General features: G+C 38.3%; 1 protein-coding gene across 3 annotated transcripts in view; it reads left to right on the top strand.

Moving 5' to 3' along the window:
• Positions 1 to 26,651, top strand: part of Magi2 (membrane associated guanylate kinase, WW and PDZ domain containing 2) — a 1,345,877-nt gene that overhangs the window by 1,016,278 nt on the left and 302,948 nt on the right. For all 3 annotated transcript variants that reach the window (XM_028778110.1, XM_028778109.1, XM_028778111.1), the window contains exon 7: positions 18,041 to 18,098. In XM_028778110.1, the coding sequence (XP_028633943.1) occupies positions 18,041 to 18,098 (58 nt within the window). The remainder of the gene's footprint in view (positions 1 to 18,040; positions 18,099 to 26,651) is intronic.

Here is a 26,651-nt window from a genome sequence, read left to right as displayed (position 1 = left end):
CACACTGGCTCTTGACAGCTCTGTCAGCATAGTATTTCTCATGGGGTGAGGCGCTCTCCAAGAATCTTCTCATTGCTTTAGGCATCAAGGCACTTTGCAGGCCTGGCAGGCATTGTGGTTTCTATTTCAAGTCCTTTTGTGTGTGTGAATTTACCTGCTGAGAGCATTCAGAAATCTTACCTGTGCTTTTCCTGTCTCCCTCCTAACCACAAAGCAAAGTAGTCATCACTGCATCACTGTGCTTCTGTTAATTCCAAATCCTTTTGTTTCCAGACATTGCTCTAGCATCTCACAACTAGAATCCATTATTTTATCAAAAGAATTTATTTCTTTAGAACAAATCTCATTTCTCCATTCCTAATATCTAACTAGTCCTTCTGGGTGAGAATCTCACAGAAGTAAAACAGAGCTGGAGGAGGTGAGAAGTCTTATCAAACCACATCTGGGACGTTTAGAATATAAACTGCCTTCTGTTTATGTTTGGTGCTTCATATTGGAAATGATGTCTGTGCTGACATCAGGGTATTTAAATTTTACTAAATTTGCACAACTTCCCACTTTGAACAAGATATTATATTTAAGTAAGTACTCTCACAGAAAGACAGACACCAATATTATGTGTGTGTTAAACAGTTTATTGCCTTTCATATAACTCATATGATGAGATTCAGCACTGACCGTCCCATAATGAAAAATATACCTGTAGCACTGACAATATCATGTGCCCCAGTTTAACGTCACTAATGTCCTTTAATATCCACATTCACTGTACTGCGTTGGCAAGACGGAGACATGCATAACCCCAGTATTTCCATGGAGAGACACGGCTAAAATAATCTGAACAGAAAATGTCTGGCAACATCATATACACATCTGGCCATACAGATACAGTTTTAATTGTTGGCTTTGGGCATGGCTGACGTTAAATTTTAACAGGCAGAGTAGTACTTTGGGTTAATGTGAAACAGTAAAAGTGAATCAGAAATCTTGCTACCAAAAGTCGCACACTCAATGGTAAGCCTACTGCACTCATGCCAGGGAAAAGTGTGCCCCTTTCTTCTCTGTCACAGTTCTCATTCCCTTTAACACTGTGCTTTGTCAGTGATGGGAGCTGAGGGAAATTACATAGCCTTCCCACCTGCCTCAGCCTATGGCCAGCCAGGAAGCTTGGCCAGTTTGTGTGACCTGTTGGTACAATTCCTCCATAGCGCCAACAGCATGGGAGCTCTTCCCTCTTCACTAGCCAAGCAAGGGTTGACAATTAAAATGTCACTGGTTTTTTTTTTAATTATTTTAAAGCATTCTTTCAACAAAATTAGATGTGTATAAAAGCAAGGAAAGAGTGACAGATTTAAGGCTTACCTGACATTCGATTCCCCTTAGAATTCCTGAATTTTTGTGGCAAGAGGACTGTTGTCACCATGTAGTGGCATGTGGCATAGTTATCGGCTGCTGCTCAGTAGCAGTGGTTGTGGAGGGTGCTTCTGACCACACTAGCTTCTGTAGTATCTGTCTGGTGAACCTTGTCTGCAGACTTTGGTTAGCAGCCCAGGTTTGTATTTAATCTGATTCACTTCATTCATCTATGTGGTATTTTAATTCCACAGTAATTGAGGCTATATATAAAATAGAAAATGAAGTAGAATAAATTTCTATGTATGATACAGATCATCTAATAAATAACAAACAAGGGTACACTTTTCCTTCTTATGTTTATGTACCTTGCTGTATTGAAATTAGATATTAGGTTCCTCTTGTAATTTTGAAAGAAGAATTTCTTGAAAACAATAGTGATTTTCATTAAATTTAAAAAGACTCTTCCAACAGTACAATGATAGCTACTGTATGAATTTACCCCATAGTTCCCAATAGCCAATCCTATTACTGACTTGGGATTTAGAGGTTATTTAAATCAATTATAATAAATTGGGTCCCTGAAATATTAATGAAGTCCCCAACTCTTTAAAAATTACCTGAAGGTTTAAATATACCTTATACCTGCATCTTTGCTAGTATCATATATCATAAATTGTAACTTCTTAATAATTAGTGCAATTCTTTAAGGGCTAGCTTTACCTGCACCCACCCATCTGTGGATGCTGTTGCTTGTCACTTTACTCTCAGAGCAGGGCACCATGCCTAGTTCCAAGTGGGTTATAAATGACTCTTCTTGTGTAATCTAAAACAGCTGATTTCGTAGGAGTTAAGAGGAGGAGTTGATTATGGGAAGCCTGGGCTCCGGGAAGGTGTTGGGATGGTTTACATATGGGCATGACAACATAACTCCAAGGAAGCTGCCCCAGGGTCCAGTCCCTGGGTAGATGACTACAAACGACCATGGTGTGCTATGTTTTTAATTGTGTGTGTGTGCATGTTAAAATAACTAACATTTTCAAAATATAAAATACAAAAAATCTCATCAGCTATTTACATTATGGGAGAAACATTAAATGATGTTTTCAGTAGTGAAAGGCAAATTTCACTTAGTGTGAGTGAAGCTAGGACATTTTGATTTATGAAAACATATATTATACTTAATCAAACCACAATTATTTGGAAGCCATAAACCCAAAGCAGTCATGAAAGTCACCGTCAAAAGCATGGCGAGTTGCAGCCACATTCCTCGGCTCTCTATCCTAAGCCTTAAGACCTTCTTTTAATTAGGGGAAGTAAAAAAAAGAAAAAAAGTTGTCTAGCATAAGTCTTTGTCTGGGACTTATTAGATGGTAGCTGAGCAGTTTAAGCTGTCATTTTCAATTTCTATAAGATAATTAAGTAATATTCCAAGTAGACTCACATCTCCAGTGCTGGGAGGTAGAGGGGTGTCTCAAGCATCCCTCTGAGGTCCCCACTGTGTTGATTCATCCACTTAGCACTTACACTGACTTCCCAATAGAGGAAAATAAGATAGCCTAAAAAGGAAGATGGCTTTGTGTATCCATCCTTCCACTCTGGACCTCGTGTCTTCTCCAGACTTTCCTCCGCATGAGCCTCCAGCCCAAGATTCACCTGCTCTTCCATTATAAGCAAAACCTTGTTGCTATCAGCCAGAAAAGTATCCCTGCTTACTCCAGTGCAGGATCCTTAGATGAATCCTCGGGGACTCTCACAGAGCCAGTGTTTCACCCCCAGTCACTACAGGTGTCTAGCAGTGGTACGTCTACGCCTTATGCTCCAGGGACAACTTTCTGGGATGTGTAGTAGGTCTGAGGTTGTATTGTTATGGCCTGGAATGAAATGGCACATTCTCCAAATGAATGATATCTACCTGTGCAGCCCCACAGTGTTGGCAAGCTCTTTCTACAACAACCTCACACACCAGCCCTTTGTGACGGATGTCATAAGGACAGGTATTACCTGGGGGACTTTTCCAAGGAACTGCACTTTGCTCTCTGAAATATTAGATCTTAGTCAGGTCTTAGGTCTCAACCACTAAAGTTAGTGTTTCCTCATACTTCTCTGCTTATCCTTTGTTAACATGATACAAACTAGAGTCACTGGGGAAAAGGAACCTCAGATGAGGAATTACCCATATCAGATTGGTATGTGGATGTGTCTGCAGGCCATTTTCATGATCCGTGATTATTGGAAGAACTCAGCCCACTGTGGGCAGCACCACCTCTGGGCAGGTAGTCCTGGGCTACAGAAATCAGGCTGAGCAGCCATAGAAAGCAAGAAGTGAGTAGCACTTCTCCAAGCTCTCTGTTCAGTTCCTGCCTCCAGGTTCCTACCTTAACTTCCCTCCAGGCTGAAGTATAACTTGCGAGGGAAGTTAACCATTTCCTCTCCTGGTTGCTTTTTTGGTCATGGTGCTCATCGTGGCAATGGAGAAGTACCCAGGATACCCACCTTGTGCTCTCTCATGGGGATCCTAAACTCCATGTCCACTGGGTTTAACAATGCTGAAGACCTAAAAAGTGGCTTCTAGAAGCCAGCAGCCTGAGAAACGTCATGTTTTTCTAAAAGCATAACAAATGGTATGGCATCTCAAATATTCCCTTTTCCTGCTTGAGCCACAGGGATTGCTTTTAGATACTTTTGCCCAAGTGTCTGAACAATGAGAGCCTAATCTTAGAATCTCTCCTTTATCAGCTGACTTAGTTCATTTTTCTGGGTAGTTAGCAATTTCGTATGTCATTGGCCTTTTTTGTAATTCAATCTTAGTTTCATTTTCTGTCTTTTAATTTGTGGATAAGAGAGTGTGCACATGAATGCAGGACAAAGAAACTTTCTCTTTTTTAGTGTTCACAGCTTCTCATATTCAAGCAACTTGCTTAGCTTCCGGCCATTCTCCTTGTGGCTCTTCTTTCAAAACTGAGCACAGATGTCTCTGTGTAGCAATATATCCAATAATAACTTTCTGTCAGGTCACAGAGATTCTTCTCATAAATTTTACAGCTGTACAGACCAGCACTGCATGCACACAGCATGTTTATTTAGCTAGACACACAGTTGGGTCTGTAGATTGTGTCCATGGATTGCTATAAAATAGCAGAGCAATGAATAATAACCTTCTGCATTTGCTTCTTCTCTTTTTATTGCTGAAGAGGAAACTTCAGAGAAATATCTTAGTGGAGAACTTCCAGACACAAGCTGTCTGGTTATATTCGGCTTCCCTTTCTTCCCTTCAAAGAGGTTAGGTGACATGGTGTGTATAGCAGTGATTGTCCAGTTTCCCCAGAGATTTTTCCAGAGTGTATCATTAAGCTTTTGGATTTTCAGTCTGATATACATAGAATCTTGTTTCAGTATGATAATCATTTGCATGTATCTTATAATGAAGATATCAAATATGTTTCAGGATTATTCCTGTACACTTTAACAAACTTGTCTGTTCCTGGCAGTGAAAATATATTAGCCCCTGGCTCATCACTCCGTTCCCACAGAATGCTATAGTCTCTCCAATTTGGTAGACTAGCATAAAATCCCTGTTCCAAAAGGGCCCCTACCTGTGACATGCCAGGAAGGGATGCTTTATATTAGAAGCCTACAAGAATCTAACCAGACCGGTCTTTTTGTCTGACAGCATCAGCTAGCCCCCTGTCAATTACAGCTCTCCATATCACATTTAGTTGTGTTAAATGAGTTTTTACAAGAACCCAAATGTGCAGGGTTTGGGAAGCTTCCCTGGAAAGCAAACTTATGATGATTCTTGGGGATTGACTTGCCCCAAGAGTGCATGAAGGCCTCTCTCACCTCTGTATCTCTGCATGTGTAGCTTCTGTAATGGCCTTCATACAATAGGCACTTAACCAACTGAGCTTTCCCTCACTAGCTCTGTAACTCTCCTCATAATAAACAAGCAAATATCTTTCCCTAGTTTCCTTGAGCCTCCTAAGCCAATTTTAAAACTCAAGGAGAGGGTTTTCAGACCTCAGTTTACAAATATAGGTCAAAAGAAGGAGTATTGTAATCCAGAGTTTGTAACTGACACCTGAGGCAGGAGGCAGGCTTTGTGGCTGAACCCTCCAGCGGTGAGGTTAGACTGTGAGCTCTAGGGGGATAGAATTAGATTACAGGCTAACCAGCCAGTATACACTGCTGCAGAACTCTTTGTTTTCCCAGTGTGTATAGATCTCAGTGGGGACAGCCACATACCTAGTGTGGGAAATGGTCACTGGCAGATGAGTAGAATAGAAAGAACTTACGGTTTTGGTTTCATCCCATGTTAACATTTATTTCTTTTTCTTATTTTTTTTACTTTTATCTGATCAAATTTTTTTCAAGTTTAAATCATGATAAGAAAGCTGTTCTTTATACCCAGGTTCTAAATAAAAGTATCCCTATATGATTGACTGAAAATTCATCCACTTAAGCTTTCTTCTTACTGGAGCTAATTTTCATAATTTTTCTAAGGTATTATTATCCATTTCATTCATATTTTGAATTTTGTTAACATAAATTTGTGAAAAATTAATCTTCAATTGCTGCCAGTGTTCCTATATTATTATTTATGGTCATATCTTCAGTGTGACCTGTGTCACACTGTACCACAGTGTGACAGTTCACTGTGTGTGATATACTTCTCTGTGAGTTTCAGATGCTTTGCTTGGATTGTTTTGATTGTATTTAAAATGAGAAATAGCACTTTTATTAGTACATTTTTTCTGTTTCCCACAATGTAAATTTTTGTGTGAGAGAGTATTTCCCCACTCTCTCCTGTGTATGATATACATGTTTAACTTACAGGGTACCGTTGCTGTACATTTTATAACTCCTAAAATTTTTGACCTGTAAGATATATTTCCCAGATAGAACATGATGATTGAAGCATATGCATAACAATGTGGTATAGTTATATCTACCCAGTGAGAAAATGCTTTATTTCGCATTTGTTGTGAGAACACACAACACCCATGCTACATATTTACAGTCAAGAGGCAGAAGAAAACTCAGAAGGTCAATTTTTCAAAAAATGACTCCTTATAGATGTTTTTAAGGTTTGCTTATTTTTATTTTATGTATATAAATGCTTTGCCTTATGTATGTATATTTGTATGTATGAATGTATATGTGGATGGATGTGTGTGTGTGTGTGTGTGTGTGTGTAGTTGGTGCCAACAAAGGCCACCAAATCCTTTAAACTGGAGTTAAGGATGATTGTACCCCACTATGTGAGTGCTGAGAACTGAGCCCAGGTCCTCGGGAAGAGCAGCAAGTGTTCTTTACCACTGATCCATGTCTCCAACTCCAATGATGTATACTTATAGCTTTTAAAATTAGGAATTAACTTTCAATATTCCCATTTTCATATCCATATGCTGTATAATTTCCTCTGGTCACGTATTTCATTGTAGCTGTTCTCATTTACTGCTTCCATGCTCGTCGTTTATAGAAAACCTTTAACTTTTTCTCACCTTTTCTCTTTGATGCAACAGTTGTTTATTGAAAGCTTTTAATTTCTAGGTAAAAGTTTCTTTAATTATGATTTTTGATATCAATATCTGGTGCCTGTGGTGTTACAGAGAGTACTGATTACATTATTTCTGCTTCATAGCATTAAAAACTTATTAACACTCAGAGCCCCCAAAATCTGCCATAGATCTTACAAAAAATAGTTGAGTTCTTTTCTGTATATAATTTTACCAATTTGATCTGTCTCTGACTGAGAGAAAATAGCTTGTTATTAGTACATTTCCCTCTGTCACCACTGCGGGTCCTGTTTTATGAATCGCTTGTGTTCTTGGATGTAGAGGTTGATAACATGAAATGAAACTCTTTTATTCTAAGATAGGGCCCTTTCATGTTTAACATTTATAATTCATTTATTCAACCTGTTTTGGGTTTTGTTTATTTTTTTTCTGTTTGAGAGATCTTTGCCCAGACTTCCACTTTTACCATTTTTGTAGCATGGAGTTATATTTTCTTTTTATGAGTCAATTAGAAAATCCTAACAAGAAAGGTAAACTTCTTCTACTCCTGTTAGCAATTCTCATTCCAAGTTTATTGCATTTTATGGTTATTGATAATATTATATTACACTGATTATTCCCCTTTATAACTTGTTTCCTTTTTCTTCTCTTTTTTGGCATTGTTTTATAAGCTTTCATTCAATCCATTGTTAACTTTTTCAATATGCTGAGATTCCCACCTGTTGTTACAGCATGAATCAATGAAGTTCTAGCCCAGTCAACATTTTTTTAAACTTTTTATTGATTTGTTATGAATTTCACATCATGTACCCCAATCCCACCTATCTCCCTCTCCCCTTGTGCCCTTCCCCTCCATTCTTGCTACCAGTGCCCCCCCAACAGAGGAAAAAAAGCTTGTCTTAGAAGCTGTAGTGTGTCACAGGCCCACAGTATACTCATTTGTTGACTTCTTTACAAGCAAATGTTTATGGCAATAACTCACTGGTCTGGTACGAGGCCTTGGGCTTCTGCTACTCTATCAATACTGGAACTTTGCTGGTACTCCTCTTGGATATGCTGTTGTCACTCTGTGTAATGGAGATCCCGTAGTTTTGAATCTGTAGGACCAGCTCATTCATGCACTCCAGCAGTTCATTGATGGGATAGATGTTGGGGTAGGCCAACTCAAAGCCCTGAATCTGGGCCTGAGAGGTATCTGAGCTGCTCAGTGCACAGGCTCTCCCATTCTCGGGCTCACCCGAAACCCTCACTATCAGGGCCAGATCTACCTTGCTGCTCAGGCAAGGAACAGGGCCAGCTCTTCCAAGTATTGCATCCAGTGAAGGATATGACCACTTCTCCCACTCTTATGACCCAGGAACCAGTTCTCCTGCCTTCCATAAATGCCATAGGCAAGGCCACTGCCCAGCAGACAGGAGGCAAGGCCAGCTCTCTCACATTCATGCTCTCAAGGCATGCTCACTGGAGCCCCTGCCATCAGGGTCAGCTCTACAGTGCTGCCTAGGTGAGGTGCAGGACCTGTCCTGCTCCTATGTCCCCTGGACAAGCTGTGTGATGATACCCATGTGAGAAATGAGGCCAGTTTTACATAGTCATATCAACATGTCCCTAGGCAGCAACCCAAACCAGGGTTGTCCGCTTGGCCTTTGATGGTAAGAGACACATGCTGCTGTAGGGCCATGGACCCAGACCTGGCCCCCTGTGGTAGCACAGGCCAGGACTCACCATAGCCCCAGGGGGTATCACAGGCTATTCACATCAGGCTTGCCTCACTATCCTCAAGTCTCTAGTTCTGCCTCTCTTCATTGTGTCCACATCCTTCTGTTCCTTTTCTCTTTAATTTCTCAACCACTTATTTGCTCCTCTTAGTGGTTTCCAGGGTCTCTGAGTGTCTGGGGTCATCTCAGGAGTAGTCTCAGGAGTGCCATGTCCCCCTCATGCATTGTAGTGCTGGACAGAGGTCGTTTCGAAGATGTTCTGCCCCCTCATCCCCACCCACAGGTCTGTGTGACACCTGACTGATTTCTCGAGTTTCCTTTTTAATTGTATAAGCTCTGTATTGTCTAAGTATATAGCATTTACATACTATTTTTCTACCATTGCTCCTGCAGTCATTGTAAGGTAAGCTCTAGAATTAAATGCATCACATAGCTATGAGTAGTCCTTTCTTCAGGTCATGTTTTGGTGTAAGTGTATTATTTTGATTAGGTCCGGTGCCCACCAAGTGATGCAGTATATTATAGAGCTAGTGGGAAAGACAGAGGGGAGATAGGTAAAAGCAGGAAGACTGACAGGACTTTTTGATTTACTGGGTCAGTTGTAAGTATTCTGGTTTTGGTGTTTGTTTGTCTGTGTTTATTTTGTATGTCCCTGTTTCCCACACTGGACTGTCTTTGCTTGTCATCTAGGTGGCATTATCCCATCCCATCTCTTTTATCCCTCTCACAACTTACGGTCTCTAGACTTTCATATGTTTTTTCTCAATGGCCCTTGTTATATTTCTGTTGAATCCACTCTATCTTAGGCACTTTGTAATATAGCCTTTATTATCAGAGGTCTTTTTAAAATGGTAGTTTGGAGTTAGAAAGATGTCAAGGCTGATAAAAGCTACGCTTACAGCAAAAATGTCAACCTTTTTTCAACTTCTTCTCCACTATCTATCTTTCCTTATCCACTCAGAATTTTAAATATCTGATTCAACATCTTATTTTGTATTGTATACTTGTTTCAGAATACCTTAAAGTCTTATTTAGAATTTGTATTTGTATTTTTGGTTCCTTTATGTGAAGGAGAGCAGGCAAGTTTTGTTAGTTGTATTGCTTGGCTCTCATTTCTGATCTTTCATAGTAACGTTGTGCAAATATCATCCGCTATTTTCTGTGTATTTTCAAATGCCTTTTATGCGTAGATGGTGCTCGTTACCTTATTCTGTTCCTTTAATGAAGTACAGTACTTTCCCATCCTACATCCCCAAGGGCATCGATATCACCTCTCCTTCCCTCTACTTCCAAACCCCTTTCTTCCTGGTCCCTGGTAGCTACAATGTGAACTGCCAAACCTATCTGTTGTGTTTCCCCTGTGAGGATGAGAACTTATCTCTTGGGACTGATGTTCTTTGTCTTCTCACCTTAATCCATACTGAGCTCCTCGCCCAGCTCTTCCTTTTTCCAGGCTCTCCACTCTAACACCAGGAGGCTTTGGTGGACTGGATCATTTGAGTTCCCACTTAAGCATAACTTGTACCACTCACAATATTTTATTTCTTCTAATTGTGTTGCCATGCAGATTGTGAATAGCTGTCTTACTCTTTTTAGATAATTGCTGTTCAAACTAGATATCAGCCTTCATAGTATGGGAACCCAGAATGTTTCAGTAAGCCATTAAAAGTGAATTATAATGACAAATAAAGACAAGGGCAAATTAATATAGACTTTAAAAAGATTTAAAAAAGTGAAATCATGTATTTCAAATCCTGAGCATATAGCCACATACTAAACCTTTATAGCAAAAACCATTCCCAATGCTTTAAGGACAAAAGACAGATACCACCTAGTTTCCTCACTCTTTGCCTTTCTAATGAAGCTTGCAAATTTAAGCCAAATATGGTCATGTGTAAACCTCCACCAGACAGAATCATTTCTGTACCACACTTTCTTGCTGCCACTTACTGTCACTCTCTCAAGGAGGTCTGTTGTACTAGTTAGCACCACAGAATTGCACAACTGCATCTGACAGGTTTTTCTTTGCCAGCTAGAAAAGATTAAGTACCCAAAATATTACTATGTACATACCTGCTAATATCTGAATACCTGCTAAAGAAATCATGCACATTTCTGTTCAAATTTGGTAAAACATGCCAAGAAACAAGTGTGCAGTCAAAGGTCATGTACCAGTAGGGTTTATTCTGGTAGAAGAGGTCCTAAGAAACCTCAGCATCCATCATGCCCATCACGGAGTGTACTGACAAAAGCAAAAATGAACACCCCACAACTCAATGGTGTAATCCCGTGGGACCACCATCACATACCCATCACTAAGCAAAGCCATGCTCTTAGAACTTTCTATCTGTACCAACAACAGGCCCATTGGTTGGTCATTGTCAGTATTTTTAACATTCATTTGTAAATATACTGTAGTAGTTAAATACTAATGTTAAATCTATATGGTAACATGAAATAAATATTATAACCATAAATCATTGTCCAGGTAGTTCTTCCTTATTAGCTCTCAGATAGTTTATGTCCTACGTCAGAGGTCCTGAGGATGACTCCCAGCCTGTGGTTACACAGTAGTGTCCATGATGGTGCTTGTCCATGTAGGAAATTCCAGAGTACATGGCAACAGAACACAACAGAAAGGAACAATATTTTCTAGTTTTGCTGTTAGGATGTTTAGTTTCAAGTACATTTTTTGTTTCCCAGGTTGAAAAAAAATAAAGTTCTAAACTTTACTTTTTCTTGCAGTTTCTATGTTGGGAATGAGCATATGGTTAGCTTATCACTGATACATAGATTTGAACTCAGATCATAGTATTTAACCTTAAAGTGCTCTTACTCACTGAGACACCCCACCAGACTCTAAAAAATAGTATTTCTTTAGAAAATTCAGTTAATGCCTATGGGGAAGAGGACACAGCCTCTGGCAGGCAGTCTGTACGACAATGAATGCAGCCTCTGGTGGTCCATGTGACAATGGATGGCTCCACATTCATGCACATGCTGGCAGCATTATGTGGACTGGGAGTGGAAAGAGGGGGTAGACAGGATGGATTTTATCAAAACATATTTTATACATCTACAAATTTTCAAACAATAAATAAAAATGCACTTTTTAAATTGATTAAATTCTGAAGCTTCTAGCTATTGCTTGTATATAAGTTACCCAGAAAGATGTGATTAACATTTCAAAATTTGTATACTCAAAGATATAAAATATTGAAAGAAAAGTCTTTAATTCCTCTGTGTTACATTTATTCAACTCAAATAATCCCAATTTCTTCCTTCTTGCTATAATACTTTACCTCTAAAATACAATTTAACAAGAGCTTCAATTTGAAAAGCAATACTAAGAACAAGAAACAAAGTCAGCTAACACAGTGTGGGGCTGAAGGAGGTGTCCCGCACTTGGGTCCCTATTCTAGTCTCCAATATCTGCCTTTTTGGCTTTGGAGGGGACATTAGGGTCCACCAGAGTGGACCTCCACACACTCTTACATGAACTATCATAGTCCACCCATAAGAAATCTGCCTGCCAGGGAAGGCTCAGATGGCTCGGATGTTAGTCTAGCTTTACACTCCTGCTCTTAAGCCTGTCCTCTACAAGGAGGCAAAATTAACACAAGGATGTTGTATTTAGTTTTTTTCTTTGTTTGTTTTTTGTTTTGTTTTGTTGTTTTGTTTTGTTTTGTTTTGTTTTGTTTTGTTTTGTTGAGACATAGTTTCTCTGTATAGCCCTGGCTGTCCTGGAACTCACTCTGTAGACCAGGCTGGCCTCGAACTCAGAAAACCACCTTCCTCTGCCTCCCAAGTGCTGGGATTAAAGGCGTGTGCCACCACTGCCCAGGTAGTATTTTTCTAGTAAAGAAGAGGATGGGACAATAGAATTTTTAAAGGTGATATTGCAAAATTAATTCATATTCTTATAATTACCTATTTTTTAAAGACAATATATAAAACGAACACAAATTTAAACACCCCATACTCTTATGTTATTTAAAAATTGAATGTTAGGGCTGGACCTGTGGGCTCAGCAGTAAACAGCGTAAGGCCCTAGATTTAACCCTGAGTACTGGAGAAAATGTGATGTTATCCAAATCCATCCCATGACCTAAGCATCTGCTCACACACTGCTAAGTAGATGTCACCCAGTCAGTAGAGAGAATCAAGGGAAAACCTTTCTTCCAATGTTTTCCTTTGGTCATTACTTTGGCTTTCCAAAAAATATGCAAGATTAAAAAACATTTTTGATGTGAAAACAGACAGAAAACAGGGGAGAGAAGTGGATCAAAGATTAGGGAGTAGGGCAAGAAAAATTAACTGCCGCAAAATTTTCCTTGAAATGCTAAAATGGTGACTAATGCTAATTTTTCAAAGTTACGTTGAAATGATGTATAGTTTCTGCTCACGTCCCCCATTAACGTCTTTACAAGTACAATCACTGAAATGATAAAATAACAGTTGGATAGAATATTAAATAGCCTAAAGCCTCACTTGAATGCTATTACTTTTCCCTTTTCTGGTCCAAGATCCAATCCATGCTACAAAATTCAGTTATTAATCATATCCTCATGGTCTTCCTCTGTGGACAGCACCGCAGTGTATCTCCTCCCTTTGAGGTGACTCACCCACTTATGGGCAGTACTGGCCTGTTGCTCTGTGGAGTACCCCTCTATTTGCTATTACCACATGTTCTCTTCTTATGATGTAAATGAAATTATTGGATTTGGCAAAATGTACAGTGGTAACACTGTCATCCTTGGTGTATAATATCAAAATATTGACTGAATAGTCAGACCAAACCATTTTGAGCAACATCAACTGGATGAATAACTTCTTTAGGTGAATGGGATACAGACTTAGAAAGACACCATCGTAGCAATGGCTGTACATAACAGACAAAGCCATCAGGAGTCAGGCAGGTGGTTGCCAAGCACAGACATAACACAAGAGAAGCAAGCAGAGATAGCCAATCAGAGATGAGCAGAAAAGATAGCATACAGGTAGAAAGGAGTTGAGTCAAAGAAACACTGAGACACTAGAATGCAGTTCACAAGAACGTGGTGAGAGACACAGGACCTTTTCTAAGATGTCCTGGAATACGTTCTCAGCTTTCACAGCTCTCCAGTATGTGTGTCTCATTCCCACAGAGTAGGCCGACCTTCGGTTGCCTATACATATTTCTTTTGTAACTCTAAAGCTGGTTATTTTTACATTCTAGCATAAATGTTTCTAGTTTCTGTAATTAGGGTGGACCCAAAACTTTTTCGGATTGAAAAAAACAATTTTGTATGAGAGAGAGAGATGGAAAGAGGGAGGGAAAAAGAGAGAGAACATGAAGTTTGATTATAGGAAGGTTATAGAAGATGTGGGGGAAGCTGGGGAGTGGAAACTATGATTGAAACATGTTGTATGAAAATTTAAATAAAAAATTAATTGATAAATAATATGTATTAGTGATATAGGAAAATCTCGAAATATAATAAAATACAATTTAAAGTTTAAAAACAAAGATGCCTGGCAGGAATGTAGGAATGGATGCCCATTTAATCTTTCAATTATGTTCCTGTTCTAAAATATTGATGACTACCTACAGATTAACCTAGACATAACCATAGAATTTTGCATGGTTGAAGTATCTTATCACCAAGGTGGCATAATGATTCTGTGGCCTGAAGAAAATCTCAATTAAAACCATTCTTAATTCTGCATTAACCCTGCTGATCTCAGGTGTTTACTTTTCTGTTCTGTGTCTTCTGTGCTATTTTGTCAATGTGACCTTAATCATCTCCAGGCTTGTTGGGAGCTGTTGAATACAGTGTTCTAAATGGTTCAGGGCCCGAGAGCTCCAAGGTGCATGCCTTCCTGCTTGGGTAAATAGTACCATGTTAGAAATTCTTTTCCTGATTTGTTAGCTTAATTTCGGAGACATAATTAGGTTTTTAAAACTAATTCAACTTCAAATACCTTGTTTTTCACAATGAAAAATAATTCTTTACTTTCCATAATCTGGGAGCTGTCTGTTCTCTAGTCTGCAAATCTCAATTATTGCTTCTTTTTATATGTGAATATTGTGATTGTTCATTGGCATCCTATCCAAAATCATTCTTTGCTTTTTCAAAAGCAAAATCTGTTGAAGGCTTACCATGTTGTCTTTCAAAAAAATGAAGGATTTCTGCTGTGCTGTTCTGTAGTAGGGAGACCAGAGTTGAGAATCATTTATTCCGTATTTTTAAAAGCCAGAAGACTTTTGAACATTTTTGTCATAATAAATAATAAATACTTGGAGACATAAATGTGCTTAAACATTATACAAATGGTACATGTATTAAAACATCATGACACTCTACTAAAATATGTATAATTTTATGTTTTTACATATCAGTAACATAAATTTAAGTTTTTCTTTGCATACTACAAATCTCATTCAGGTAAATATAAACAAATCTATGTGCATGTATACTGACATACTTGTATATATACACACATATGCATACACATTTGTATAAACATACACTGGTCTTTTCAAACATTCGTTGTGGAGGGTTTTTTTATATTCATCCTACCACTTTTACAAGTAAAATAATGAATATATTTTGAATATGTTTTTATTATTTTCTTATAACAAGCATCAGTCAACTCTGGCAATATTCAGGATGAAGGTAGGGATGTGTCTTTGTAATGGAAAATTGATTATGCTCTACCATTCCATTCCAAAGCATGAACCAAACCACTAACAGCTGATTTTAAAGGTATAAGTATTTATAACAGAATTTTCCTTTATCATGAATTCTTAAATAAATTTCTTTGGCAGTATCAAGCAAGTAAGCAAACCATTCAATATCTTAGGAAGAAAAAATAGATTTCTCCTAAATTCTGAAAAATTCAGGATTGCCATATATAAGAATATATATAGTAAGTTGTCACTAAGACCTTTTTTCTTGTAAATCTGACAGAGATAATCAAGGACCTCTACTTCTTCAGGCAACACTCTAACTAGTGACTTGTCGGAAAAGAGCCAAAGCTAAGGAATAAATGAAGGAATGGTCTATGAGGTGAAAGATAAGTTAAAATTTGATCATATAAAAGCATTTACATGCTGTTACATGTCTTTCATGGTACTAAACTTGTTAAAAATGTGGATTCATGCATTGAACCACATAAGTAACATGTGTCCATGATGCCAGTTCTATTCTATGTATTTTCCTCTATTTTAATTGCTGGTAAAGTAGATATTGTCAAGTAAAGAATTTTTAATAGACAGTGTCTCTGTTAGCTTTGGGTATTTGATGAAAGTCATCTCGAGACTTAGTTCTTAGTTAGTTCCTTAGTTAGTTAGTTAGTTCTATATTTTTCCTTTTCTCGTGGGTCATAATTGACTACAGACTCTTCATGTATTAAGCTTAAAAGAACTTCTCCAACCTCTGCTTGAAATGTCATAATACAAAAAAGAGTAACCACATTGTGTCATCTCTCTAACTCAGAAAAGTTTGAATTCTAAAACCTATATATCCATAAAAGTTGGGGTGAGGAAATGTGAATCTGTAATTAATTTAACGGTACAATCATCATTCATATGTCCACAATGAGACTGTACGTTGGTGCTCCTTTAAATAGGAAGATGGATGCTAACATCAAAAACAAAACCAAGCACCAAGGGCTGGACCAGCTGGCATTGGTGATTTGGGCACCCTTCCCTGGTGAAGACTAGTTCTCCTGCTTTCAACATTTTTCGGTATCCTGTATCTCATTGTCTAGGGTTGCTGACTCATGAAATCTCCCTTTCCATGTCAGCATGTGTATTGATGTCATTCTTGGGCAGGTCTTATTTAGGCAGTCATGTTATTGAGATTTCATGAGTGTAGCTTTTCGGATAATTCTAGGAGATACAGTATAGCTGCAGCTTTCTAGTCCTCTAGAGCTTACATTTTTTTCTGCCCCCTTTTCTGTATTGTTCTCTGTGCCTTAGGTATAGGACTTGCACACATAACATTGTAGAGACTATGTTGTTTGTTATCTGTGTAGTGACAGTATAAAAATAGGGGCCAGGGCAATGAATTTTAGAGGGATTAGAGGGATAATAATGCTTATTTTCAAAATAAAATATCTGCAAGAGATCATGTATCCTTTAATTCAAGTTACTTTCTCCTCCAATAATTTATTTTTCTACCTCTAAGAATTATTTTGCTAATATATTTAATAGAAAATAACAAAAGGTTTAGTGTATAGTGTGTCCTGCACAGATAATGTATGTAATAGAAAGTCTGCCTCAGTCAATAGGAGGAGACTGTGAACTTATAGAGACCCAAGTCACATCCATACTATTGTTTTGTGATATTGAAAGTGGTATCTTGAGATCATGTTACTTGATAAAATATCAATGATATTTTATCAAGTAAAAAAAATCAAGCCATATAATAATATGTACTTTAATTAAAATTAGCCTGTAAACATAGAAAGCAATTGGAAATATATTCACCAAAATATTAACAGTGGTTGTTTCTGTATGGCGAGATTGCAGGTAATTCTAATTTTTTTCCAAAAAGTTTGCTTTGCCTATAGCAGTATATGTTACTACAATAATAATAGCACTATTAAGTTTCTCTTAATACACTATACAGGCATGCAAACACATTAATTAGCTTTCAAGTTATATATAAAGAATGAATGTTTATCAAGGAGAATTAACTGGTCTTTATATTTGTCAGACTTTCTTATGAAAACTCAGTGTATGTAGAAAGCAGCATTAGATGGTAAAGCCTTTGTTTTCAAACAGTATACTTTTGCCTGTAGTAGGATTTATAATTTTATTGATATTCTTGTTGTGAATGCACTAATGTTAAGCTTAGAGAATTAGAAACATTCTCAGTAAAGTACATTGAAATTTTTAGATTTGTTTTTAACTATACCTGGGAGCATCATCGTGGCAGCACTGAGTTCTGACCCGTGTCTCAGGACGGCAGGGCGTGCTGCTCTTCCTCTCGATAGTGGGGTGTCAACTGAGAATGTATGGCATCTTGTTTTGGTCACCATAGACAATTTGCTACCCTCAGAAATATATTTTCAAAATATGGTCTTTATCCCAAAACAACACAACACAAATAAATAAGCTCATCAAGCACTCTCAGAAAGTGGTTTGCCTGCTGTAAGCACTAGATGCTGATAACAAGATTAGGTGCCAGCCTACTGCTCAGCAGGAACGAAACACCAAACCCAGCAGGAAACCTGCAGGGAAGGGAGCTTTGGCTTTAACTGCCAGTTTTTCAAGCCAGTGCTTCTTATAGCTTCCACAATGGGTCTGAAATTTAGGCAAATACTGATGGCTTTATTCGTTTTATTCTGCTTGGAAGACCATTTATTTAATCTATGAACAATTAAATTATATTACTTTTTATTAGAAAATTGTGCTTTCTGTTCTTCATTTACTGAAAGAAATAACTTTTTATTTTTCAGAGCTTCCGTATGGCTGGGAAAAAATCGATGATCCTATATATGGCACTTACTATGTTGAGTAAGTCTCTAAGTGTGACATTAACTTGTTCCTAATACCTTGTGAAATTGTGTTAGCATTGTATTTATTGAGCATATGTGGCTAACAGCCCCTTTAATTCTCTTTCATCTGATTCTGAAATGTCCACAAAAGAATCTACCAGCATGGCTAGTGTTTCTTGATTCTGCAGCTGGCTGATGTGTTGTTGCTTCTCTTGGACTCATGATTCTGAACCACTAATTGGAAAGCATGTTCCACCCAGTCCTCTGAATGAATGATAATTAAAGATACTTAAGTGAATGCTTTTCGTTTTGAAATCAAAATGTTGAGAGCTGGATGCTTATGCAAAAAAAAGATGTTCTATTATACCAGATCTCAAATTCAATTAACTGAATCAGCCATGCCTTCCTATTGAAGCATAAGATATAATTTTGATGCCTTCTCCTATGTAGAAGAACACATTATAGCTGCAGTGTTGTTTCCACATGAAGAACTTTAGTGTTACCCATCGGTAGCTGCGCTACATTAACATATCTGATCAAAGTATATGCTATCTAGACCTATACATTCTTTAATACAGACTAAAGATCTACTAATTATTAATTTATCACACACGTATTTTTCCTTATGGAAAAATGATAATCATAATTTTCTGAAATTTACTGTCTAGAACACTCACTCTCTCCTGATAGAGAATGTCTACCTTTTATCTACCATGTGGTGCTCCTAACATTATTAGGGTGAATCATAGAACCAACCTTATCATACTTAAATAATACCCAAGAAATGCAGGGATTGCAAAGCCAAAGACTCTCACACTGTCTACCAACTCTGAGCTCTTTTTTCTTCAACATAATCACAATGTTCAAGGGTTATAGATTAATGGTTTTCTTACTAGCATGCTGTGCAACAGTATTCAAGCAGTTGCTGGCACTGTTAGGCATCCAGCCTATCTTTTTGCTGCAGAGGTTCAGGTGAGCTGGACCTGTGCACCTCACTGCCCCTGAGTTGCTCCTGCTTGAGCACTTGTCCCAATTACTTTGACACACATCACCCCCATGTTCATCTGGAGAAGCCCCAAGTTTTGCTCCAAACTTCATCCCTTACATATTTACAGTCAAGGTGAATTCAGCTCATTTAACATGGTATTTACTCTCTAATGTGTGGACCCTCAATAGATACAACAAGGAAGATAACTACATAGGATTATCCCTGGTTACAAAGAAGAGAGAAGGCTGAAAGGGAGAAGGTGAATATCATTTGTAAATATTTATAAGGAAAATCGTCTTATTAAACTGACAATCAATGAAAATATATGTGTTAATAGTAATAAAACTTTATCCTTAATAAGTCTAAAAGTAACTTTACTAGGTCCCAGCTTGGATACTTGATCATATTGGCTTGCCATGCTCAAAATTAAACCTACCTCGGAAGGTGCTCTATCACTGAGCCCATGTCCAACCCTCCTAAATTGCCTTAATCCACTTGATCAGATTGAAGTACGCCTTAACATGAAGCATCTGAAGTCCAAAGTGCTTCCACATAATGACACAGGACTGACATGTGTGACATGTCATAGCTCCTTTTAATACATTGCCCTGTGGAATCAGTGAACAAGATCCTCCCCTCAGTCCCAGTGTTGGAAAATCCATGAAGATCCAGGTAGAGAATACTTGGGAATCCACACAGCCTCATCTTTTCCAATGTACAGGCAACCACTGCCATCACTTACATGTGGGAGAGACTCTACACCCAAGTGTTATTTACAAAAGCAAGAAAGTATGCCAGGTCCAATGTGCCAGTCCTCGTTTGCTGATCCCTCCCCTCTTCTAGTTCTTCAGATTATCTCTTCATATCTGTCCTCATGTCCTTTGAAACTAATTTCCAATGTTCAATCATTTTTGTCCAATTAAGTCAGAAACCGGTGGGTCAAAACAGTTTAATGCTCCTCTTGTTGATCAGGCTCTGCTATTTGCCATGGCCTTGTGTTTACAGGACTCCAGACAGGGACCATTATCAGCTACTGGATTTGTGACTATGTCAGGCCAAGCAGAAAATTGAAACAAATAAGCATATAATACGAACATACAGATAACATTAAGTAAAACATTATTCAAATACTGCACAGAAAAACATTTCTGAAAAACTCACCAGCATACTTTAAATCCCTCCTGTATGTATGTATGTATGTATGTACGTATGTACGTATGTACGTATGTACTTAGTATATGTGTGCAGGTGTGTATGTTTGTATGTACATGTGTGTATATGTGCATGTACTCATGCTGCCTGAAATAAGAAATGTCTTCCATTCCAATAAAGAGAATTTGTGATAGATATGTTTTCATTGGAATATGTCTATTTACATGATTTTTTTAAACTGTGTATCATTCGCACTCCTCTGCCATTGGCACATGTGTATATTGACTCTGAAAGTTATCCTGCTCATGAAACTTACCAAGCAGACATACAAGCAGAGGCCACATGGAGCTTGGAATCCATACACTATAATCGTTTGAGGTGGCAGGAAGTCTACTACTTTCTTGTATTATTTTATACAGAAAGGTAATACATTTCTAGTCTAAGTTAAATTATCACATTTTCCAGTGTAGATATTTAAAAAATACTTAATACCATTTTGAGATTCTGCCCAGTGGTAGATAGCATGCTAACTTGGTTCAGTCTATACCAGCATGTGCATGCATGGGTGCACATGTATGCATGAGTGCATATGCACACAATCACAAACACACACACCCCTTATATTAACATATCATTCATAATTACAGTGATAATATTAATGTAGCATCTGAAGGAGTCATATTTAAGATGATTAAGATTTAGTTAATTTTGTTTTCAAATGGTAAGCCCTGAAGGCATACATATAAGTGACATTCTACAGACTGAGCAGGTTATGTTTAGGAATATACATATACACTGGCAAAAACAATACATGAAGTAAGAGGCCATGAATTTGACAGAGAGTAAGGCGGGGCATGTGGAAGGGATTGGGGAGAAAGGAAGTCAGAAATGTAATTAAATTATAATCTCAAATTGGAAAAGCAAGGTTATCTTTATAGATCTTTGTAAATCTGTGCCCCCCAAAATACTGGCTCCTTAATGCTGTTAATACCAGTGGTAGCACTGAGCAGCGGATTCTTTGTAGAGTTTTCACTTTTGGTGAGTAGTCATATATCCATTTATACAATTACAAGCACAATTACAAAATAATGAAAAGCATCCGCCTTATCAATTTCTTTAAGAAAAACATACAACCTGCACTCTGAATTCCTAGCCACAGACTGATGGCACTGTAGTAGTCAGCCACTCTTCATTTAGCCAATCAGGCAGCATAGAAGCTGCAGATCACGCTCTGCCCTCAGCTGAGAGCTGTAGGTTGAAACCAGTGCTGTGCTTCAGGCCCAGTTGTCTTCCACACTTTTCCCGCCAGCCAGTAGGAGGGCAAATGGGAATTCCAGCAAAGGCAGTTTGCAGCAGCTAGACTGCTTGCCTATGCAAAGCCTTGACTACTCAGGCTTTGACTACTATTACTTATCCAATGTGTTATATTTTTTGTGCCATGTAAATTAACTTTAAATATTACCGGTAAGATATATCCAAAAGTCCAGAGGAAGAAATTCTGCTTATTATCATTATCATCCCATCAAAATTGTTACCATGTGTTCCATGCAGTGTGTGCCATGAACTGGGTGGCTCAAAATTCTCTATGACATTTACTTTCCTCTGCAGTGATGACAGAGCAAATGACCTTCAATTTATAGTTGGGGAAACCCATGCCAAAAAAGATGAGTAACTCCCTAGGAACCATCTACTGAACATAGGCAGTTTGGCTATAGAGCCAAGACTCTAAATTCTTGCTAATACAGTTCTCATAAATTTCACATGGATAGCCCATAATGTTCCAGACAAGCCTTTCAGTCTCAACAGTAGGAACAACGAGGACTCTTTCAAGAGCACAGTGACTTCCCTCTAGATCTAGAACAACTCCACAGCAAGATGCTGAAGGATAGAAGGCCATGCCACCTACCCAGCGCTGTGAAATGAGCTCCTAACACAAGCGTTAATGAACCAACAGGTCCATGCCTGCTTCTGTGAAGAGAACTCCTGAGCAGCATGATAAACAAGGAACAAGACCTGAAACAAAAATGAAAGCTCCTCTATTGTGGGGTCTAATCATGGAACTTGGGGACACTCATTTGCAGCATGTAGGACTGTGCTTTAAGTACAGTGGGCCATACTTGATATTTCTCATGTCTTCTGCAAGTCAGGCAGCTATTTTACTGAGCTCTATTTTAAATACCAGCCAAAAGAAGTAAGGCCAGTTCTCCTGATAGACACCGAATACATGCTAGCACTGCACTTAGCAATGTATTAAGAAGTCCTGGAGCTGCTAACTAGAAATGTAACTGTCATTGTTCATAAGGAACGGGGAAAAATTAATGCAAAAAGTGCAAACTGTAGCCCTGAACAGCTGTGACTTGTACAAACATGGATTTCTCTCCTCCTTTGTGAAATTATGTCTGCTGGCTACATTCTGGTTTTAATGGCAGTTACACAATTTGCTTAAGTAGCTTATCCAGGAGACACAGTTTCCTGGGATGGCTTTTCTGCAAGCTGCCTCCCCTGGAATAGGAAGGGAAGCCAGCCATAGAATAGCATTTAAAATCATAGTGGGGACTGACAGATGTGATTCTCATGCAAGGCTTTAAACGTTCCTCATATGTCTGCCACTATCAAACGTTACTCATGTGCAGTAACCAAAAGTGCTGCCTGACATCAACGCAACGTTGGGTGTTAAGGGATAGCTGTCCACTGCCTGCCTTGATGGTGAGCTTCGTCCTGATGTACGAAGTCGGAACATAACTGAAGTGTGTTGGATCAAAAACATTGTGTTGCATAAATGCTGCTCTCCTGAGTCAGTTTCTAAATTTTCCAAGGCAGGGGGGAGGCTTCTAGCTTAAAGACTTTTTTTAAAGCACAAGTGTAAAACATGCACAGTTAGAAATAAGGAATGTGCCTAAAATTTTGCTTTCTATTGTCTGATGCTAAAAGGTACTGTTTCAGTTTTTCTCTCTTCTTAAACATCCAAAATATTTTTGATGCTTTTAAATACCTGTTCAACAAGCAAGTGTTCTCCCTACTTATAAATTACTGTAAGTGCAGATGTGAACTGAAGGGTGCTGATGAAAGGACCCAGTGTCTTGGATGACTTCTGTATTTTGTGAACAGTTTGGGGGGCCTCTTGATTACGGTTTCTCAGCTACATGTATGTGCTGCACAGTTGCTTGGCATGCAAGTCCTGTAGCTTCCTGGATTGTGGCTAGGTAGATTGTAGCAATTAAGGAAAAGGATGAAGAGAAAAATAGAGAAAGAGCAGCAGGAGGAGAAAGTGTTCTGTGCATATAGTATGTACTCCATTTCATAGGTCAAGAAATCAAAGCACAGAAACCTTTACAAGGATGAAATACTTAGACATAGCTAGACATTTTCATTCCACTGTTAGTATATAGCACGTTTGTCATAGGTATTCAAAATGTTATCCTTATCTTATATTTACTAAAAATATAACATGTATGGTGTGTGTGTGTGTGCGTGTGTGTGTGTGCATGTGTGTGTGTCTGTGTGTGTGTCTGTGTGTGTGTCTGTGTGTATCTATGTGTGTGTGTGTCTGTGTGTGCATGTGTGTGTATCTGTGTGTGTGTGTGTCTGTGTGTGTATCTATGTGTGTGTGTGTGTGTGTGTCTGTGTGTGCATGTGTGTGTGTCTGTGTGTGTGTGTCTGTGTGTGTGTGTGTGTGTGTGTGTGTGTGTGTGTGTGTGTGTGGTGTCTGTGTATTTGTCTCTTGGTAATACTTGGCTTCCCAGTAATTTTTTTATTACAATACGCCCTGCAAAGTAAACAGTTTTAATGAAAATTTTGATTTGTCAAGATACATGTAATTTATTGTCATAGTCAGAAATGTACCACACTGAATAACAATAGCATGTCTTTAGTGTTGTTGGTAATTCTATGAGCCAGGCATTGATGAAGGACTGCAAAAGGGTGGTGCTTCTGTGTCTGCTGAAGAGCTAGAGGTTCCAGGGACACACACAAGGAGACTATAATTCATGATTACCTAGCATTTATGTTATCTTAAGTAGCTGGGATTTTGGGATTGTAACTCTAGAAATAACTGTTGTAAGGCACCAGCTTAACATTCAGTGTGCTTTCACATTAATTATCCAGATGCCAATTATCACATTTGTGAATGAAAAACCAGACCTCTGAGTTCTCCAAGGGCATACGGTCAGTAAAGCTGAGCTATGCCAGACAGAGCAAAACAGGCCCCATACAGCAGCTGGGTTAGATGCTGTTTAGATTTTGTACTCTACAAAGAATTTAGTAAATGACCCTGAAGCAAAACACTTTGGAGTTAAACAAAAGACATCAGAATAAAAATGACCACATATACTTTATATAGAGCATATATGTGAAAGTTAAAGTGTCTATATTCAAAAGTACATACTACTCTGATGACTATCTTTTGCTCTCCACGATTGGCCCATATGGATGTCATAGTTTGGTGTGTCAGTTTGCTCCACCTGAAGAAGACAAGGATTCAAGCTTTCTGAGAGGGCTGAGTCCATAATAACTTAGTGAAGTATACACATGGTATTTTTCCACAAATAATGTCCAGAATTTTAACAGATATCAAGACAATAGCAAAAGATAAGGAAATATTACCACTCTGGCATCAGTTTTTCTTTGAGAATATTTTTATTTAAGGGGTTTTTAGTTGAGAATTGTATACATACAATGATTTCCATAATTTCCGCACCTATCCTTCCCCTCTAGCCCCTCCTGTGTCCTTTCACTCTGTCTCAAGTTCATGATGTCTTCTCTTTTAATTATTATTGTTACATATATGTTTATATAACAATACATGATATCTAGCAATTGTATAAAGCAGATGATATTGCATTGGTATATAACAATACTTACCATTATCAATTTGGGTTGAGCACCATACAGTCACTCATCAAAGATAAGTATGTGTAGACACATTGTCTTTAAGCATTTTTTAATGAACTTAAACTAAGCCCTTATTGAGGTATTTTTAAAGATGGTAAATACAGGCAAATATCCTAATAGTCACACAGTGACCCTGGGTGGCAACAGGGCAGGAGAAACTCCTTGCAGAGGCAGCTGTATGAAGTACACAGACCTTGAGTCCTCATCAGACAAGGGAGAGGGCAGAAATACCACAGATTGAGGCAACACATAGTGTTGTATTCCTAAACTATTTTTCCATAAGACCATGAAGAACATCACAGTGGCCTTGTGAAGGAAGATGGGGAGAACAGTCAAGATCCAGGGACTGTTGTTCATAGGAGTCACAGACAAGTTTTCTAGATGGAAGTGAGATGCATAAGAAGTGGTATTTCTGCACAAGGAGGGCTTAAAGGCCTATGGGTAGTGCCATTCCTCCCACCTAAGGAGAGACCCATATCCAGATAGCTGAGTGCTAAAGTAACACACAGCATGATGCTAGCATCTTACTGTGGATCATTCTGTTTGCTTCTTGCCAATGCAATGTAATAAGTAGGTCATTGTTCAACTATTTGTGAAACAGCTCTTCTACCTTACAAATACAAATTCTCTTCAGATTAAGTGAGTTTTCTGCATTTCGTGCATGAGCTAGCGATTATCTCTTGCTAACAGTCTGTCATGACAGACCTCATAGTCACTTCTCGTTCTAAGAAACAGTTCTAAAGTTAACACATGAAGTAAAAACTGCACAGAGTCAAAATTATCCTGAAGTTACCCAAGATTGTCATAGTGTTGGAGATTTGCATACTAAAAGAACACCATTGTGTTGGAAGAGAATACTTTCTGGAATTAAAGTACTTTTCTGGTGTTTGGTACTTTTGGTTTTTCATAGCTGTGAAAGATCATATTTAGCTTAGAGGGACGTCAATATTATCAGAGGTCTGCCACAATCTGGACAAAATGAGGCATCAGGAATTGATGCCATTTCTAAGACTCTCTCTAGTTGAAGAAAGCACGTGATGGCCACCCAGCAAAGCAGACTAGAAATCACCCTACCCTGCATGAAAACTGTAATTCATCTGGTCAGTAGTTGGGAGAACTCTTTCCAAAATCCCTTTTCAGTGTCGTGGAGCATGATGTTTGTAAGAATTTACATCCTACCTATGCCTGATTTCTGATAAACAGCTTGGCATAAAGTTTCACTTAAGCTCCCTGACACTGGTCTGTTAGATGAATGGTTTTGATTGGTTAATTGCTCAGGTCTCCCGAAGTTCAAGAAATATGCATTGCACTGTGTGCTATCATGGACAAACTTGACCATTTTCCTGTATTAAGCTTCGTTCTTTTCTCCTTTAGCTGCACATCAAAGCATTCTTAAATTTTTTTAACTATTTCCACTCAAGTTCTGCTTCTGATTGCATAGATGGCAACATAAATCACCATTATTTTATATTAAGAATTGTAATGGTAGTGAGTATTATGGAAGGAACACTTCCCTACATGGTGAATCATTACATTGTTTTA

The sequence above is a fragment of the Grammomys surdaster genome, unplaced genomic scaffold (assembly GCF_004785775.1).
Source record: "Grammomys surdaster isolate TR1022 unplaced genomic scaffold, NIH_TR_1.0 325, whole genome shotgun sequence".
NCBI classification, from domain to species: domain Eukaryota; kingdom Metazoa; phylum Chordata; class Mammalia; order Rodentia; family Muridae; genus Grammomys; species Grammomys surdaster.
The sequence above is the reverse complement of the archived record's forward strand: the minus strand, read 5'-3'. Positions and strand labels throughout refer to the sequence as shown.